Source organism: Oryzias latipes, chromosome 21 (genome assembly GCF_053564925.1).
Source record: "Oryzias latipes strain Hd-rR chromosome 21, Olatipes_Hd-rR_3.1".
Taxonomy (NCBI): domain Eukaryota; kingdom Metazoa; phylum Chordata; class Actinopteri; order Beloniformes; family Adrianichthyidae; genus Oryzias; species Oryzias latipes.
This window is the reverse complement of record NC_136257.1, coordinates 863,524-881,729: the sequence shown is the minus strand read 5'-3', so window position 1 is coordinate 881,729 and position 18,206 is coordinate 863,524. Positions and strand designations below refer to the sequence as shown.

Below are 18,206 nucleotides of genomic sequence, written 5' to 3'. Positions count from 1 at the left end.
CAGAAACCCAGCAGGAGGCGATGGAAGCACCAACTCCTCTGTCTCCACGGCAACATTGGCCGACAGAAAGCAGAGATCCACCAGCAGACCACCAACACCCTCACCTCTGTTGTTGAAGCGAAACAGGTTGACGAAGGAGCTGTAGGCGGAGCGCAGCGGGGGCTCATCCTGCTCCGGAGTCAGGGGTTTGAAGTGGGTCAGGTGGGAGGGGCTGGCAGGTGAGATGACAGCCGCCTCTGTGCTGAACTCTGTCGATGAAGAGGACTTGTCATCAGCAGCCATGTCACTGCGGCGCCTGTGAGGACAAACACCAGAGCAGGGGAGCCGGTCAGCGAGCATCCATCCCCTCCAGGAACCGAAATCAGGACTCAATCAGTCAACACGGCATCCAGGTGTTCATGCAGAGACGTGCAGAAATGCAGACTTCCTTCAGGTCCATCCCTTTGAACATCAGCCAAGCTTAAGAGGCGGGAAGATCTGCACACTTTTCAGACAAGGGACGGAGTAACCAATAGAACTTCCTGAAGTCCCAGCAGCCCCAGTTCCCTTCCTGCTGTGAGCCGGTCTAATCTGAACCATCAGCTGGAAGGAACCGCCTAAAGACCTTCTGAGTTCTCCACTTAAAAAGGAAGTGAGACGACCCGAAAGTAACTTTGGAAAAGAAAGTCACAGCATAAAAGAGGTTTAGCATGTTCTCTGCTCTGAACACCGGAGAAAGACCTTCATCCCACAATCCTGAGGTCTGCATCAGTCAAAAAGATGGTAAGACAAAAGGAGGAGAAAGCAGGAGGAGAATAGAGACAGCAGGAGGAGAATAGAGACAGCAGGGGGAGAATAGAGACAGCAGGAGGAGAATAGAGACAACAGGAGGAGAATAGAGACAGCAGGAGGAGAATAGAGACACCAGGAGGAGAATAGAGAGGCAGCAGGAGGAGACAGCAGGAGGAGAATAGAGACAGCAGGAGGACAATAGAGACAGCAGGAGGAGAATAGAGACAGCAGGATGAGACAGCAAGAGGAGAATAGAGACAGCAGGAGGACAATAGAGACAGCAGGATGAGAATAGAGACAGCAGGATGAGAATAGAGGCAGCAGGAGGAGACAGCAGGAGGAGAATAGAGACAGCAGGAGGACAATAGAGACAGCAGGAGGAGAATAGAGACAGCAGGATGAGACAGCAGGAGGAGAATAGAGACAGCAGGAGGACAATAGAGACAGCAGGATGAAAATAGAGGCAGCAGGAGGAGACAGCAGGAGGAGAATATAGAGGCAGCAGGAGGAGAATAGAGACAGCAGGAGGAGACAGCATGAGGAGAATAGAGACAGCAGGAGGAGAATAGAGAGGCAGCAGGAGGAGAATAGAGACAGCAGGAGGAGACAGCAGGAGGAGAATAGAGACAGCAGGAGGAGAATAGAGACAGCAGGAGGACAATATAGACAGCAGGAGGAGACAGCAGGAGGAGAATATAGAGGCAGCAGGAGGAGAATAGAGACAGCAGGAGGAGACAGCATGAGGAGAATAGAGACAGCAGGAGGAGAATAGAGAGGCAGCAGGAGGAGAATAGAGACAGCAGGAGGAGACAGCAGGAGGAGAATAAAGACAACAGGAGGAGAATAGAGAGGCAGCAGGAGGAAAATAGAGAAGCAGCAGGAGGAGACAGCAGGAGGAGAATAGAGAGGCAGCGGGAGGAGAATGGAGAGGCAGCAGGAGGTGAATAGAGACAGCAGGAGGAGAATAGAGACAGCAGGAGAATAAAAACAGCAGGAAGAGAATAGAGAGGTAGCAGGAGGAGAATAGAGACAGCAGGAGGAGACAGCAGGAGGAGAATAGAGACAGCAGGAGGAGAATAGAGACAGCAGGAGGAGACAGCAGGAGGAGAATAGAGACAGCAGGAGGACAATAGAGACAACAGGAGGAGACAGCAGGAGGAGAATAAAGACAGCAGGAGGAGACAACAGGAGGAGAATAGAGACAGCAGGAGGAGGCAGCAGGAGGAGATTAGAGACAGCAGGAGGAGACAGCAGGAGGAGAATAGAGACAGCAGGAGGACAATAGAGGCAGCAGGAGGAGACAGCAGGAGGAGAATAGAGACAGCAGGAGGACAATAGAGACAGCAGGAGGACAATAGAGGCAGCAGGAGGAGACAGCAGGAGGAGAATAAAGACAGCAGGAGGAGACAGCAGGAGGAGAATATAGAGGCAGCAGGAGGAGAATAGAGACAGCAGGAGGAGACAGCATGAGGAGAATAGAGACAGCAGGAGGAGACAGCGTGAGGAGAATAGAGACAGCAGGAGGAGACAGCGTGAGGAGAATAGAGACAGCAGGAGGAGACAGCGTGAGGAGAATAGAGACAGCAGGAGGAGACAGCAGGAGGAGAATAAAGACAGCAGGAGGAGAATAGAGAGAGCAGGAAGAGGAGAATATAGACAGCAGGAGGAAAATAGAGAGGCAGTAGGAAGAGACAGCAGGAGGAGAATAGAGAGGCAGCAGGAGGAGAATGGAGAGGCAGCAGGAGGAGAATGGAGAGGCAGCAGGAGGAGAATTGAGAGAAAGCAGGAGGAGAATAGAGAGGCAGCAGGAGGAGAATGGAGAGGCAGCAGGAGGTAAATAGAGACAGCAGGAGGAGAATAGAGACAGCAGGAGGAGAATAGAGAGGCAGCAGGAGGAGACAGCAGGAGGAGACAGCAGGAGGAGACAGCAGGAGGAGACAGCAGGAGGAGAATAGAGACAGCAAGAGGAGAATAGAAAAAGCAGGAGGAAAATAGAGAGGCAGCAGGAGGAGACAGCAGGAGGAGAATAGAGACAGCAAGAGGAGAATAGAAAAAGCAGGAGGAAAATAGAGAGGCAGCAGGAGGAGACAGCAGGAGGAGAATAGAGAGGCAGCAGGAGGAGAATGGAGAGGCAGCAGGAGGTAAATAGAGACAGCAGGAGGAGAAAAGAGACAGCAGGAGGAGAATAGAGACAACAGGAGGAGAATAGAGAGGCAGCAGGAGGAGACAGCAGGAGGAGAATATAGAGGCAGCAGGAAGAGAATAGAGACAGCAGGAGGAGACAGCATGAGGAGAATAGAGACAGCAGGAGGAGACAGCGTGAGGAGAATAGAGACAGCAGGAGGAGACAGCGTGAGGAGAATAGAGACAGCAGGAGGAGACAGCGTGAAGAGAATAGAGACAGCAGGAGGAGACAGCGTGAGGAGAATAGAGACAGCAGGAGGAGACAGCGTGAGGAGAATAGAGACAGCAGGAGGAGAATGAGGAGACAGCAGGAGGAGAATAAAGACAGCAGGAGGAGAATAGAGAGAGCAGGAAGAGGAGAATATAGACAGCAGGAGGAAAATAGAGAGACAGTAGGAAGAGACAGCAGGAGGAGAATAGAGAGGCAGCAGGAGGAGAATGGAGAGGCAGCAGGAGGAGAATGGAGAGGCAGCAGGAGGAGAATGGAGAGGCAGCAGGAGGAGAATTGAGAGAAAGCAGGAGGAGAATAGAGAGGCAGCAGGAGGAGAATGGAGAGGCAGCAGGAGGTAAATAGAGACAGCAGGAGGAGAATAGAGACAGCAGGAGGAGAATATAGAGGCAGCAGGAGGAGACAGCAGGAGGAGACAGCAGGAGGAGACAGCAGGAGGAGACAGCAGGAGGAGACAGCAGGAGGAGAATAGAGACAGCAAGAGGAGAATAGAAAAAGCAGGAGGAAAATAGAGAGGCAGCAGGAGGAGACAGCAGGAGGAGAATAGAGAGGAGGCAGGAGGAGAATCGAGAGGCAGCAGGAGGTTAATAGAGACAGCAGGAGGAGAAAAGAGACAGCAGGAGGAGAATAGAGACAACAGGAGGAGAATAGAGAGGCAGCAGGAGGAGACAGCAGGAGGAGACAGCAGGAGGAGAATAGAGACAGCAGGAGGAGAATAAAGAAAGCAGGAGGAGAATAGAGAGGCAGCAGGAGGAGACAGCAGGAGGAGAATAGAGAGGCAGCAGGAGGAGAATAGAGAGGCAGCAGGAGGTAAATAGAGACAGCAGGAGGAAAATAGAGACAGCAGGAGGAGAATAGAGACAGCAGGAGGAGAATAGAAAAAACAGGAGGAGAATAGAGAGGCAGCAGGAGGAGAATAGAGACAGCAGGAGGAGAATAGAAACAGCAGGAGGAAAATAGAGAGGCAGCAGGAGGAGACAGCAGGAGGAGACAGCAGGAAGAGAATAGAGACAGCAGGAGGACAATAGAGGCAGCAGGAGGAGACAGCAGGAGGAGAATAGAGACAGCAGGAAGAGACAGCAGGAGGAGAATAGAGACAGGAGGAGGTGACAGCAGGAGGAAAATAGAGACAGCAGGAGGAGACAGCAGGAGGAGAATAGAGAGGCAGCAGGAGGAGAATAGAGACAGCAGGAGGAGACAGCATGAGGAGAATAGAGAGGCAGCAGGAGGAGAATAGAGAGAGCAGGAGGAGACAGCAGGAGGAGAATAGAGACAGCAGGAGGAGACAGCAGGAGGAAAATAGAGACAGCAGGAGGAGACAGCAGGATGAGAATAGAGACAGCAGGAGGAGAATAGAGAGAGCAGGAGGAGAATAGAGACAGCAGGAGGAGACAGCAGGATGAGAATAGAGAGGCAGCAGGAGGAGAAAAGAGACAGCAGGAGGAGAATAGAAAGGCAGCAGGAGGAGACAGCGTGAGGAGAATAGAGACAGCAGGAGGAGACAGCATGAGGAGAATAGAAAACAGCAGGAGGAGACTGCAGGAGGAGAATAAAGACAGCAGGAGGAGACAGCAGGAGAATAGAGACAACAGGAGGACAATAGAGACAGCAGGAGGAGACAGCAGGAGGAGAATAAAGACAGCAGGAGGAGACAGCAGGAGGAGAATATAGAGGCAGCAGGAGGAGAATAGAGACAGCAGGAGGAGACAGCATGAGGAGAATAGAGACAGCAGGAGGAGACAGCATGAGGAGAATAGAGACAGCAGGAGGAGACAGCGTGAGGAGAATAGAGACAGCAGGAGGAGACAGCGTGAGGAGAATAGAGACAGCAGGAGGAGACAGCGTGAGGAGAATAGAGACAGCAGGAGGAGACAGCGTGAGGAGAATAGAGACAGCAGGAGGAGACAGCAGGAGGAGAATAAAGACAGCAGGAGGAGAATAGAGAGAGCAGGAAGAGGAGAATATAGACAGCAGGAGGAAAATAGAGAGGCAGCAGGAGGAGACAGCAGGAGGAGAATAGAGAGGCAGCAGGAGGAGAATGGAGAGGCAGCAGGAGGAGAATGGAGAGGCAGCAGGAGGAGAATGGAGAGGCAGCAGGAGGAGAATAGAGAGACAGCAAGAGGAGAATAGAGACAGCAGGAAGAGAATAGAGAGGCAGCAGGAGGAGACAGCAGGAGGAGACAGCAGGAGGAGAATAGAGACAGCAGGAGGAGAATAGAAAAAGCAGGAGGAAAATAGAGAGGCAGCAGGAGGAGACAGCAGGAGGAGAATAGAGAGGCAGCAGGAGGAGAATGGAGAGGCAGCAGGAGGTAAATAGAGACAGCAGGAGGAAAATAGAGACAGCAGGAGGAGAATAGAGACAGCAGGAGGAGAATATAGACAACAGGAGGAGAATAGAGAGGCAGCAGGAGGAGACAGCAGGAGGAGACAGCAGGAGGAGAATAGAGAAAGCAGGAGGAGAATAGAGAAAGCAGGAGGAGAATAGAGAGGCAGCAGGAGGAGACAGCAGGAGGAGAATAGAGAGGCAGCAGGAGGAGAATGGAGAGGCAGCAGGAGGTAAATAGAGACAGCAGGAGGAAAATAGAGACAGCAGGAGGAGAATAGAGACAGCAGGAGGAGAATAGAAACAACAGGAGGAGAATAGAGAGGCAGCAGGAGGAGAATAGAGACAGCAGGAGGAGAATAGAAACAGCAGGAGGAAAATAGAGAGGCAGCAGGAGGAAACAGCAGGAGGAGACAACAGGAGGAGAATAGAGACAGCAGGAGGACAATAGAGGCAGCAGGAGGAGACAGCAGGAGGAGAATAGAGACAGCAGGAAGAGACAGCAGGAGGAGAATAGAGACAGGAGGAGGTGACAGCAGGAGGAAAATAGAGACAGCAGGAAGAGACAGCAGGAGGAGAATAGAGACAGCAGGAGGAGACAGCAGGAGGAGAATAGAGAGGCAGCAGGAGGAGAATAGAGACAGCAGGAGGAGACAGCATGAGGAGAATAGAGAGGCAGCAGGAGGAGAATAGAGAGAGCAGGAGGAGACAGCAGGAGGAGAATAGAGACAGCAGGAGGAGACAGCAGGAGGAAAATAGAGACAGCAGGAGGAGACAGCAGGAGGAGAATAGAGACAGCAAGAGGAGAATAGAAAAAGCAGGAGGAAAATAGAGAGGCAGCAGGAGGAGACAGCAGGAGGAGAATAGAGAGGCAGCAGGAGGAGAATGGAGAGGCAGCAGGAGGTAAATAGAGACAGCAGGAGGAGAATAGAGAGGCAGCAGGAGGAGACAGCAGGAGGAGAATATAGAGGCAGCAGGAGGAGAATAGAGACAGCAGGAGGAGACAGCATGAGGAGAATAGAGACAGCAGGAGGAGACAGCGTGAGGAGAATAGAGACAGCAGGAGGAGACAGCGTGAGGAGAATAGAGACAGCAGGAGGAGACAGCGTGAGGAGAATAGAGACAGCAGGAGGAGACAGCGTGAGGAGAATAGAGACAGCAGGAGGAGACAGCGTGAGGAGAATAGAGACAGCAGGAGGAGACAGCGTGAGGAGAATAGAGACAGCAGGAGGAGACAGCAGGAGGAGAATAAAGACAGCAGGAGGAGAATAGAGAGAGCAGGAAGAGGAGAATATAGACAGCAGGAGGAAAATAGAGAGACAGTAGGAAGAGACAGCAGGAGGAGAATAGAGAGGCAGCAGGAGGAGAATGGAGAGGCAGCAGGAGGAGAATGGAGAGGCAGCAGGAGGAGAATTGAGAGAAAGCAGGAGGAGAATAGAGAGGCAGCAGGAGGAGAATGGAGAGGCAGCAGGAGGTAAATAGAGACAGCAGGAGGAGAATAGAGACAGCAGGAGGAGAATAGAGAGGCAGCAGGAGGAGACAGCAGGAGGAGACAGCAGGAGGAGACAGCAGGAGGAGACAGCAGGAGGAGAATAGAGACAGCAAGAGGAGAATAGAAAAAGCAGGAGGAAAATAGAGAGGCAGCAGGAGGAGACAGCAGGAGGAGAATAGAGAGGCAGCAGGAGGAGAATGGAGAGGCAGCAGGAGGTAAATAGAGACAGCAGGAGGAGAAAAGAGACAGCAGGAGGAGAATAGAGACAACAGGAGGAGAATAGAGAGGCAGCAGGAGGAGACAGCAGGAGGAGACAGCAGGAGGAGAATAGAGACAGCAGGAGGAGAATAGAGAAAGCAGGAGGAGAATAGAGAGGCAGCAGGAGGAGACAGCAGGAGGAGAATAGAGAGGCAGCAGGAGGAGAATAGAGAGGCAGCAGGAGGTAAATAGAGACAGCAGGAGGAAAATAGAGACAGCAGGAGGAGAATAGAGACAGCAGGAGGAGAATAGAAAAAACAGGAGGAGAATAGAGAGGCAGCAGGAGGAGAATAGAGACAGCAGGAGGAGAATAGAAACAGCAGGAGGAAAATAGAGAGGCAGCAGGAGGAGACAGCAGGAGGAGACAGCAGGAGGAGAATAGAGACAGCAGGAGGACAATAGAGGCAGCAGGAGGAGACAGCAGGAGGAGAATAGAGACAGCAGGAAGAGACAGCAGGAGGAGAATAGAGACAGGAGGAGGTGACAGCAGGAGGAAAATAGAGACAGCAGGAGGAGACAGCAGGAGGAGAATAGAGAGGCAGCAGGAGGAGAATAGAGACAGCAGGAGGAGACAGCATGAGGAGAATAGAGAGGCAGCAGGAGGAGAATAGAGAGAGCAGGAGGAGACAGCAGGAGGAGAATAGAGACAGCAGGAGGAGACAGCAGGAGGAAAATAGAGACAGCAGGAGGAGACAGCAGGATGAGAATAGAGACAGCAGGAGGAGAATAGAGAGAGCAGGAGGAGAATAGAGACAGCAGGAGGAGACAGCAGGATGAGAATAGAGAGGCAGCAGGAGGAGAAAAGAGACAGCAGGAGGAGAATAGAAAGGCAGCAGGAGGAGACAGCGTGAGGAGAATAGAGACAGCAGGAGGAGACAGCATGAGGAGAATAGAAAACAGCAGGAGGAGACTGCAGGAGGAGAATAAAGACAGCAGGAGGAGACAGCAGGAGGAGAATAGAGACAACAGGAAGACAATAGAGACAGCAGGAGGAGACAGCAGGAGGAGAATAAAGACAGCAGGAGGAGACAGCAGGAGGAGAATATAGAGGCAGCAGGAGGAGAATAGAGACAGCAGGAGGAGACAGCATGAGGAGAATAGAGACAGCAGGAGGAGACAGCATGAGGAGAATAGAGACAGCAGGAGGAGACAGCGTGAGGAGAATAGAGACAGCAGGAGGAGACAGCGTGAGGAGAATAGAGACAGCAGGAGGAGACAGCGTGAGGAGAATAGAGACAGCAGGAGGAGACAGCGTGAGGAGAATAGAGACAGCAGGAGGAGACAGCAGGAGGAGAATAAAGACAGCAGGAGGAGAATAGAGAGAGCAGGAAGAGGAGAATATAGACAGCAGGAGGAAAATAGAGAGGCAGCAGGAGGAGACAGCAGGAGGAGAATAGAGAGGCAGCAGGAGGAGAATGGAGAGGCAGCAGGAGGAGAATGGAGAGGCAGCAGGAGGAGAATGGAGAGGCAGCAGGAGGAGAATGGAGAGGCAGCAGGAGGAGAATAGAGAGACAGCAGGAGGAGAATAGAGACAGCAGGAAGAGAATAGAGAGGCAGCAGGAGGAGACAGCAGGAGGAGACAGCAGGAAGAGACAGCAGGAGGAGAATAGAGACAGCAGGAGGAGAATAGAAAAAGCAGGAGGAAAATAGAGAGGCAGCAGGAGGAGACAGCAGGAGGAGAATAGAGAGGCAGCAGGAGGAGAATGGAGAGGCAGCAGGAGGTAAATAGAGACAGCAGGAGGAAAATAGAGACAACAGGAGGAGAATAGAGAGGCAGCAGGAGGAGACAGCAGGAGGAGACAGCAGGAGGAGAATAGAGAAAGCAGGAGGAGAATAGAGAAAGCAGGAGGAGAATAGAGAGGCAGCAGGAGGAGACAGCAGGAGGAGAATAGAGAGGCAGCAGGAGGACAATGGAGAGGCAGCAGGAGGTAAATAGAGACAGCAGGAGGAAAATAGAGACAGCAGGAGGAGAATAGAGACAGCAGGAGGAGAATAGAGACAGCAGGAGGAGAATAGAAACAACAGGAGGAGAATAGAGAGGCAGCAGGAGGAGAATAGAGACAGCAGGAGGAGAATAGAAACAGCAGGAGGAAAATAGAGAGGCAGCAGGAGGAAACAGCAGGAGGAGACAACAGGAGGAGAATAGAGACAGCAGGAGGACAATAGAGGCAGCAGGAGGAGACAGCAGGAGGAGAATAGAGACAGCAGGAAGAGACAGCAGGAGGAGAATAGAGACAGGAGGAGGTGACAGCAGGAGGAAAATAGAGACAGCAGGAGGAGACAGCAGGAGGAGAATAGAGACAGCAGGAGGAGACAGCAGGAGGAGAATAGAGAGGCAGCAGGAGGAGAATAGAGACAGCAGGAGGAGACAGCATGAGGAGAATAGAGAGGCAGCAGGAGGAGAATAGAGAGAGCAGGAGGAGACAGCAGGAGGAGAATAGAGACAGCAGGAGGAGACAGCAGGAGGAAAATAGAGACAGCAGGAGGAGACATCAGGAGGAGAATAGAGACAGCAGGAGGAGAATAGAGAGAGCAGGAGGAGAATATAAACAGCAGGAGGAGACAGCAGGAGGAGAATAGAGAGGCAGCAGGAGGAGAAAAGAGACAGCAGGAGGAGAATAGAAAGGCAGCAGGAGGAGACAGCAGGAGGATAATAGAGAGGCAGCAGGAGGAGAATGGAGAGGCAGCAGGAGGAGAATAGAAACAGCAGGAGGAGAATAGAGAGGCAGCATGAGGAGGGCAGCAGGAGGAGAATGGAGAGGCAGCAGGAGGAGAATGGAGAGGCACCAGGAGGAGACAGCAGGAGGAGAATAGAGACAGCAGGAGGATAAAAGAGAGAGCAGGAGGAGACAGCAGGAGGAGAATAGAGACAGCAGGAAGAGACAGCAGGAGAAGAATAAAAAAGCAGGAGGAGAATAGAGAGAGCAGGAGGAGACAGCAGGAGGAGAACAGAGACAGCAGGAGGAGAATAGAGAGAGCAGGAGGAGACAGCAGGAGGAGAATAGAGAGGCAGCAGGAGGAGACAGCAGGAGGAGACAGCAGAAGGAGGCAGCAGGAGGAAACAGCAGGAGGAGAATAGATGGGCAGCAGGAGGAGAATAAAGAGGCAATAGGAGGAGACAGCAGGAGGAGACAGCAAGAAGAGAATAGAGAGGCAGCAGGAGGAGACAGCAGGAGGAGAATGGAGAGGCAGCAAGATGAGACAGCAGAAGGAGGCAGAAGGGGGAGACAGCAGGAGGAGAATAGAGAGGCAATAGGAGGAGACAGCAGGAGGAGACAGCAGAAGGAGGCAGCAGAAGGAGGCAGCAGAAGGAGGCAGCAGGAGGAGACAGCAGGAGGAGAATAACGAGACAGCAGGAGGAGACAGCAGGAGGAGAATAGAGAGGCAATAGGAGGAGACAGCAGTAGGAGACAGCAAGAGGAGAATAGAGAGACAATAGGAGGAGACAGCAGGAGGAGACAGCAAGAGGAGAATAGAGAGACAGCAGGAGGAGACAGCAGGAGGAGAATAGAGAGGCAGCAGGAGGAGACAGCAAGAAGAGAATAGAGAGGCAGCAGGAGGAGACAGCAGGAGGAGAATAGAGAGGCAGCAGGAGGAGACAGCAGGAGGAGAATAGAGAGGCAATAGGAGGAGACAGCAGGAGGAGAATAGAGAGGCAGCAGGAGGAGACAGCAGGAGGAGACAGCAGAAGGAGAATAAAGAGAGAGCAGGAGGAGACAGCAGGAGGAGAATAGAGAGGCAATAGGAGGAGACAGCAGGAGGAGACAGCAGAAGGAGAACAGATGGGCAGCAGGAGGAGAATAAAGAGACAGCAGGAGGAGAATCGAGAGGCAATAGGAGGAGACAGCAGGAGGAGACAGCAAGAGGAGAATAGAGAGACAGCAGGAGGAGACAGCAGGAGGAGAATGGAGAGGAAGCAGGAGGAGAATAGAGAAGCAGCAGGAGGAGACAGCAGGAGGAGAATAGAGAGGCAGCAGGAGGAGACAGCAGGAGGAGACAGCAGAAGGAGGCAGCAGGAGGAGACAGCAGGAGGAGAATAAAGAGGCAGCAGGAGGAGACAGCAGAAGGAAAATAGATGGGCAGCAGGAGAATAGATGGGCAGCAGGAGGAGAATAAAGAGACAGCAGGAGGAGAATAGAGAGGCAATAGGAGGAGACAGCAGGAGGAGACAGCAAGAGGAGAATAGAGAGACAGCAGGAGGAGAATAGAGAGGCAGCAGGAGGAGACAGCAAGAAGAGAATAGAGAGGCAGCAGGAGGAGACAGCAGGAGGAGAATAGAGAGGCAGCAGGAGGAGACAGCAGGAGGAGAATGGAGAGGCAGCAGGAGGAGAATGGAGAGGCAGCAGGAGGAGACAGCAGAAGGAGGCAGCAGGGGGAGACAGCAGGAGGAGAATAGAGAGGCAATAGGAGGAGACGGCAGGAGGAGACAGCAGGAGGAGAATAGAGGGGCAGCAGGAGGAGAGAGCAGGAGGAGAATAGAGAAGCAGCAGGAGGAGACAGCAGGAGGAGAATAGAGAGGCAGCAGGAGGAGACAGCAGGAGGAGACAGCAGAAGGAGGCAGCAGGAGGAGACAGCAGGAGGAGACAGCAGGAGGAGAATAAAGAGGCAGCAGGAGGAGACAGCAGGAGGAGAATAGAGAGGCAATAGGAGGAGACAGCAGGAGGAGACAGCAGGAGGAGAATAGAGAGGCAATAGGAGGAGACAGCAGGAGGAGACAGCAGAAGGAGAATAGAGGGACAGCAGGAGGAGAATAAAGAGACAGCAAGAGGAGAATAGAGAGGCAATAGGAGGAGACAGCAGAAGGAGAATAGATGGGCAGCAGGAGGAGAATAAAGAGACAGCAGGAGGAGAATAGAGAGGCAATAGGAGGACACAGCAGGAGGAGACAGCAAGAGGAGAATAGAGGGGCAATAGGGGGAGACAGCAGGAGGAGACAGCAGGAGGAGAATAGAGAGGCAGCAGGAGGAGACAGCAGGAGGAGAATGGAGAGGCAGCAGGAGGAGAATAGAAAGGCAGCAGGAGGAGGCAGCAGGAGGAGAATGGAGAGGCACCAGGAGGAGAATGGAGAGGCACCAGGAGGAGACAGCAGGAGGAGAATAGAGAGGCAGCAGGAGGAGGCAGCAGGAGGAGAATGGAGAGGCACCAGGAGGAGAATGGAGAGGCACCAGGAGGAGACAGCAGGAGGAGAATAGAGAGGCAGCAGGAGGAGGCAGCAGGAGGAGAATAGAGAGGCACCAGGAGGAGAATGGAGCGGCAGCAGGAGGAGAATGGAGAGGCACCAGGAGGAGAATGGAGAGGCACCAGGAGGAGACAGCAGGAGGAGAATAGAGAGGCAGCAGGAGGAGGCACCAGGAGGAGAATGGAGAGGCACCAGGAGGAGAATGGAGAGGCACCAGGAGGAGACAGCAGGAGGAGAATAGAGAGGCAGCAGGAGGAGGCAGCAGGAGGAGAATGGAGAGGCACCAGGAGGAGAATGGAGAGGCACCAGGAGGAGACATCAGGAGCAGCCTTTACCCTTTAAAGAAGGCCGCGGAGCTGGAGTTAGCGATGCCCGCCATGACAGCGTCTGGGGCAGAAAGCAGAAGCTGCACATCATGCGCTTGGTTTAAGTCACGTGACCTACACAGGCCGGAAGAAATCCGGTTTGAGCAGCCCCCCCCCCTCCCCCTCGGCGTCTGTCTGTCAACTCCCGCTAACTCGAGTCGTAGCGGTTCAGGGGCTAACTGCTGAATCACAAAGATTCCTGTCCCGCCACGTCACACAATATTTGTTTAAAAGATACAGCGGGAGGGGCGGCAGGGGTTCCTATGCGTTGATTGATAAACCCAAAGATTCGCGGAGGACACTTAGGTTGTGACTGTTTTGCCTGGAGGAAGCTAAAGATGCTAACAAGCCGGTAACGCAGCAACCTTTGGATTGGACCGGAACCACAAATATGACATTCTTTAGAACGGTTGGAACATGAAGCGGTACCTGGTCACTGTGGGTTCTGGTGTCTACATCTCTGCGGACTGAGCGCACTCTGGAAGGGGAGGCAGCTGGAAAACATCTGGGAGAGCTAAAAACGGAAGAGCTCACGTGACGCGACAGCCAGTCCTGACGAATCGAAGTCCGATCAGAGTGACGTCACGGCATTAGCAACAGATTGACTGAGACCAGGCCAGACCTAACAAACAGATGATCGATCGATCGATAGATAGCTAGATATTTTAACATTTACAGTCTTTTATTTTAAAGTCACATAAAAAAAACTTACTTCACAGTAAAATAAACGACACCCCTGCAGAGATACAGGAAAAGGAAAGATATAAACTAGACAAGAATCCTGGGGGGTCGTCAGAGTAAAACAGCTCTCACTGCTTCGCACGGGTGTTTTTCGCAGAGAGTTTTATGCTGGGTGCCTGTCCTGAAACAACCCTGTATTTTTGAGGCACAAGGAGGTCCAAATAGACAGGATTGAAGCCAGGTTTCCTGGGTTACCAGTCCTACACCTATCTAACTGAGGTATCCAGCCACTGTCTGGTCATACAGCCGAATGTTCTACATTATTGCGCTGGTCTAAACACTGGTTGGTAATCGAAAAAATAGAAACTTGGATTGAAGTTGGACACACATTATTCCACTCTTTATCACAACAGCAAGACAGTAGAAAACATCTCTGTCTGTCAAATGACTCTGATGGACATGCCAGGATCTTTATTACATCGGCAATGTTGCCTTTAATTTTAAATAGTTGTTTGTTCATGGGACAAACGGGATAATGCCCTGTGAGGTGTGCATCATCACATATTAATGGACTTTGCAGAAGCAGTCTTCCTCTGCTTCAAATGGTTCACGCCTTATCGTCAATTAACTTCTGTTAATGGACATCTCGTCTCGTCGGGTATCCCTATCCTCATTGATGTCATTCAAAACTGTGATGTTTAAAACATGACATGTGCTTTTCAACAAGTCACATCTGTAAACAAACTGCCCACCTCGAAGACAGAACTAAAGTGTTTAACTTCATAGTCCACTGTCATCTCTTTGGAATACCAGAAAGTGCATCTTTAATTTCAGTTTGATCCTTAAATTTTGCCTGAGAAGACAAACGCTGGGGTTTTTTGTTCCCAACCTTTCGGACGCAGCTCAATGCGCATGCGCGGCAGTTCGGCGCGGAGTTTTCGGTTTGTTTTGACTGCACGGGAGGACCGAACGGGACCGAACGATCAAAGCAGCTAACTGAAGGTAATGCGACCAGCTCTCCGGAGGCGGGGTCAAAGTTCACCATTATTTGACGCGTTTACATGTCTGTGATTTTCTTTAGTAACCAATCTGAGTCGCGTTTCGTGTGTAAAGGAAGGTAACGTTCAATAACCGCCGTGGAATAAACCATTTCGGAATTTTGAATATTTAAACATGTGTCGTGACATCATTAACAATGTTATCCATTACAAAGAGTGTTTTTGGATCATTGGCGGCATAAAGTCAATGATTCAGATCATGTTACTGAGGCTGTGGCTAGCTTGACCGGGTTTGTGGTTTGGTGGATCCACATGAAGGTCTGGATGGTTCCTTCCGGTTCTCCCAGCATTCATTCAGCAGAACGTTTCGCATCTTCTCTGACTCTGTCTGTCCTTCAATCATCTCCACTGCAGCTGAACGTGGATAGATTTCAGGGTAAACAGAACACGTGATGTGGCAGAGGATGTAAATGTTGTTTTCTGAATATCGATCAGTGCTGAACGGTTTTCCGCTCAGACCCGGAGGAAAGTTCCGGTTCCGGTTAATCATTGCACCAAACGGTGTTTCTGCAGCGCGCCGCTCCTCCGGGGGATGGATCATAGAACACGTGACACATCGAGGCGCGTGACGGTTAACTGGACTGTCAACCTTCAGCCGTGGACGAGCTTAAAGACGTGCATGTGCATCTTGACTGCACGTCTGACATGTGGCCTTCATGAGTTTCCAGTTTCCTGTGCTGGTCAACTTTTTCTGACTATTTATTTATTTAAATCGTGAGAAAGCTCTCAGTTGTGACGTAAAAACGGAAATGGGCGGGACCCAAGTCTCCCTGCTCCGCCCCTTTCTGATCATCCACCGTCATACCAATAGATCCCTGAACGTCTTTGTTTTCCTGGTCTGAGCTGGATTCTGGATCAGAACTGGACGGATGGATGGATCTGGTGTTGCTGCCATTTCTGTTGCACCGCTAACGTTAGGTCGGGGGGTTAGGGGGCCGTATGCTAGTGGGAGAGCGGGTAAACAAAGGGATGATGGGATATCAGCGCCATGCCAACAGACCGCCCACAACTCAGTTTCTAATGAACTCCTGCCGCTCTGCAGAAACGATGTCCTAGAAAACGACTCAGGCTTTTGGGTTTGACATAAAAGAGCTTAATTATAAGTAAAAGACCTCCGGAAACACTTTGACGATTGCTGAAAAGATGATGGGAGTGGGACTTTAGATGAACAACTATAAAAAATGCAGCTTTGGCCCCAAAATGCATAAAATGACGTCAAAAGGCAAATCCACGCATGAACTTTCTGAGTGGCTCGTGTGTTCTGGTCCTTCATCCGGTCTTCCTGTCTGTGCACCAGTGGTTCTGGGAGAACCTGACACCATGGGTTTGGAACGGCGGTCCACCACAGGGATCTTTGCTGGGCTTTCCCACCTTAGCTGTTCTGACCCGGTGAGGTCTGGTTCCTGAAACCGTCCACCCGCTCTGCTGGTCCGGCTGTCCAGAAAGCTCAGTTTGCTTTGCTCAGAGGAAGAATTGGTGCTGAAATCACTTCTCATTTATGTGCCGCTCCTCTGATCTCAGGCCAGGCTTCCTCTGCAGACGCTGCTCCACAGCCAGTCTGGTCCTGACACGGACTCTAACTACATTTAGCTCCACACCATCTTATGATAAAGGACCTCAGCAGGTTCTACCAAAAATGAGGATTCACACAAAACATGTTTGGTCCTTTTTCAGGCTCTGCTGAGATACGGGAGGAGATGGAGAGGTTTCCTGTGAAGGCCAAGCTGCTGCTGAAATCCACACAGACTTCAGCAGCAGCATCCAAGATCAAGAACAAGATCCTCAGTCAGTTTGTCTTTGTGCTCCCCAGAGTTTTCTGAAGGATGAGAAGACGGGCTCTCAACTAATGAAACTCCCTGTCCCACCAGATAACTCCTCCTTCTTCAAGGTCTCTCTGAAGACCAACAACAAGGCTTTGGCTCTGGCTCTGCAGGCTCAGAAGGAGAAGAGCAGGCAGCTGGAGATGCAGGTGGTGTACCTGCAGAAGCAGCTGGAAGCTCTGACCTTTGAACTGGCCACTAAAAATTACAAGCACAGAAAACTGGTGAGCAGGTTGTTGGTTTGAGATCTCCCAGAGGTTCTGGCTGTGGTCCTCATCGGGTCGTGTGGTTCCGTTTCAGATGCTCCTCCTGCAGAACCTGCACAGCAGCACTCTGCTGCACCTAGGGATGGCGAAGGACCTGATCTTTGACGGCGTAAGGACGCTGATGTCTGACCCAGTCGTGGTCCAGGCTCATGGAGGTTCTCCTTCATGTTCCTGCTTAGTATGAATCGTCGTAACATTGCATATTTGGAATATTGTAACAGTAAGAGTACATTCAGTCCAATAACGAGGTCAATTTGATTTGATAGTTTTTTTTCAAGCAATCAAAGCAAGAGAAATGCACAAAACAACCCAATCAGCAGTTTTACATTCATACAAAGATCCGGGTCTGGTTCTGGTCTGATCCTGGTCTCGTCCTGTTCTGATCCTGGTCTTGTCCTGGTCTGATCTAGGTCTGGTCCTGGTCTGATCCAAGTTTGGTTCTGTTCTGATCCAGGTCTGGTCCTGGTCTCACCTAGGTCTGGTTCTGTTCTGATCCAGGTCTGGTCCTGGTCTCATTCAGGTCTTGTTCTGGTCTGATCCAGGTCAGGTTCTGTTCTGATCGAGGTCAGGTTCTGTTTCAGGTTCTGTTCCGATCCAGGTCTTGTTCTGGTCTGATCCAGGTCTTGTTCTGGTCTGATCCAGGTCTGGTTCTGGTCTGATCCAGGTCTGGTTCTGGTCTGATCCAGATCTGGTTCTGGTCTGATCCAGGTCTGGTTCTATTCTGATCCATGTCTGGTCCTTGTCAGATCTAGGTCTGGTTCTGGTCTGATCCTGATCTCGTCTTGTTCTGATCCAGGTCTGGTCCTGGTCTGATCCACGTCTTTTTCTGTTCTGATCCAGGACTTGTTCTGGTCTGATCCAGGTCTTGTTCTGTTCTGATCCAGGTCTTGTTCTGGTCTGATCAAGGTCTGGTCCTGGTCTGATCCAGGTCTTGTTCTAGTTTGATCCAGGTCTGGTTCTGTTGTGATCCAGGTATGGTCCTGGTCTGATCCAGGTCATGTTCTGATCTGATCCAGATCATGCCCTGGTCTGATCCAGGTCTGGTTCTCTTCTGATCCAGGTATTGTTCTGGTCTGATCCAGCTCTTATTCTGGTCTGGTCCAGGTCTGGTTCTGTTCAAATCCAGGTCTTGTTCTGGTCTGATTTAGGTCTGGTTCTGTTCTGATCCAGGTCTGGTCCTGGTTTAATCCAGGTCCTGTTCTGATCTGATCCAGGTCTGGTTCTGGTCTGATCCAGGTCTGGTCCTGGTCTGATCCAGGTCTTGTTCTGGTCTGATCCAGGTCTGGTTCTGTTCAGATCCAGGTCTTGTTCTGGTCTGATCCAGGTTTGGTTCTGTTCTGATCCAGGTCTGGTCCTGGTCTGATCCAGATCTGTTTCTTGTCTGATCCAGGTCTGGTCCTGGTCTCATTCAGGTCTTGTTCTGGTCTGATCCAGGTCAGGTTCTGTTCTGATCGAGGTCAGGTTCTGTTTCAGGTTCTGTTCCGATCCAGGTCTTGTTCTGGTCTGATCCAGGTCTTGTTCTGGTCTGATCCAGGTCTGGTTCTGGTCTGATCCAGATCTGGTTCTGGTCTGATCCAGGT

General features: G+C 51.4%; 2 protein-coding genes across 14 annotated transcripts in view; one reads left to right on the top strand and one right to left on the bottom strand.

Moving 5' to 3' along the window:
• Positions 1 to 13,397, bottom strand: part of pikfyve (phosphoinositide kinase, FYVE finger containing) — a 40,466-nt gene extending 27,069 nt beyond the window's left edge. For 7 of the 13 annotated variants that reach the window (XM_023951004.2, XM_023951008.2, XM_023951005.2 and 4 more), the window contains exons 1-3: positions 13,231 to 13,370; positions 12,772 to 12,823; positions 105 to 295 (exon numbers count right to left, since the gene is read on the bottom strand). In XM_023951004.2, coding sequence (XP_023806772.1) covers positions 105 to 295; positions 12,772 to 12,815 — 235 coding nt within the window. In that variant the 5' untranslated portion in view covers positions 12,816 to 12,823; positions 13,231 to 13,370. Of the gene's footprint in view, positions 1 to 104; positions 296 to 12,771; positions 12,824 to 13,230 lie in introns of all 13 variants that reach the window. The other 6 variants (XM_023951007.2, XM_078939019.1, XM_078939022.1 and 3 more) reach the window with 2 other exon arrangements.
• A 958-nt stretch (positions 13,398 to 14,355) lies between these two features.
• sgo2 (shugoshin 2) overlaps positions 14,356 to 18,206 on the top strand; it is a 44,150-nt gene continuing 40,299 nt past the window's right edge. The window contains exons 1-4 of the mRNA XM_023951022.2: positions 14,356 to 14,484; positions 16,215 to 16,325; positions 16,409 to 16,584; positions 16,661 to 16,735. Of these exons, the coding sequence (XP_023806790.1) occupies positions 16,238 to 16,325; positions 16,409 to 16,584; positions 16,661 to 16,735 (339 nt within the window). The 5' untranslated portion in view covers positions 14,356 to 14,484; positions 16,215 to 16,237. The remainder of the gene's footprint in view (positions 14,485 to 16,214; positions 16,326 to 16,408; positions 16,585 to 16,660; positions 16,736 to 18,206) is intronic.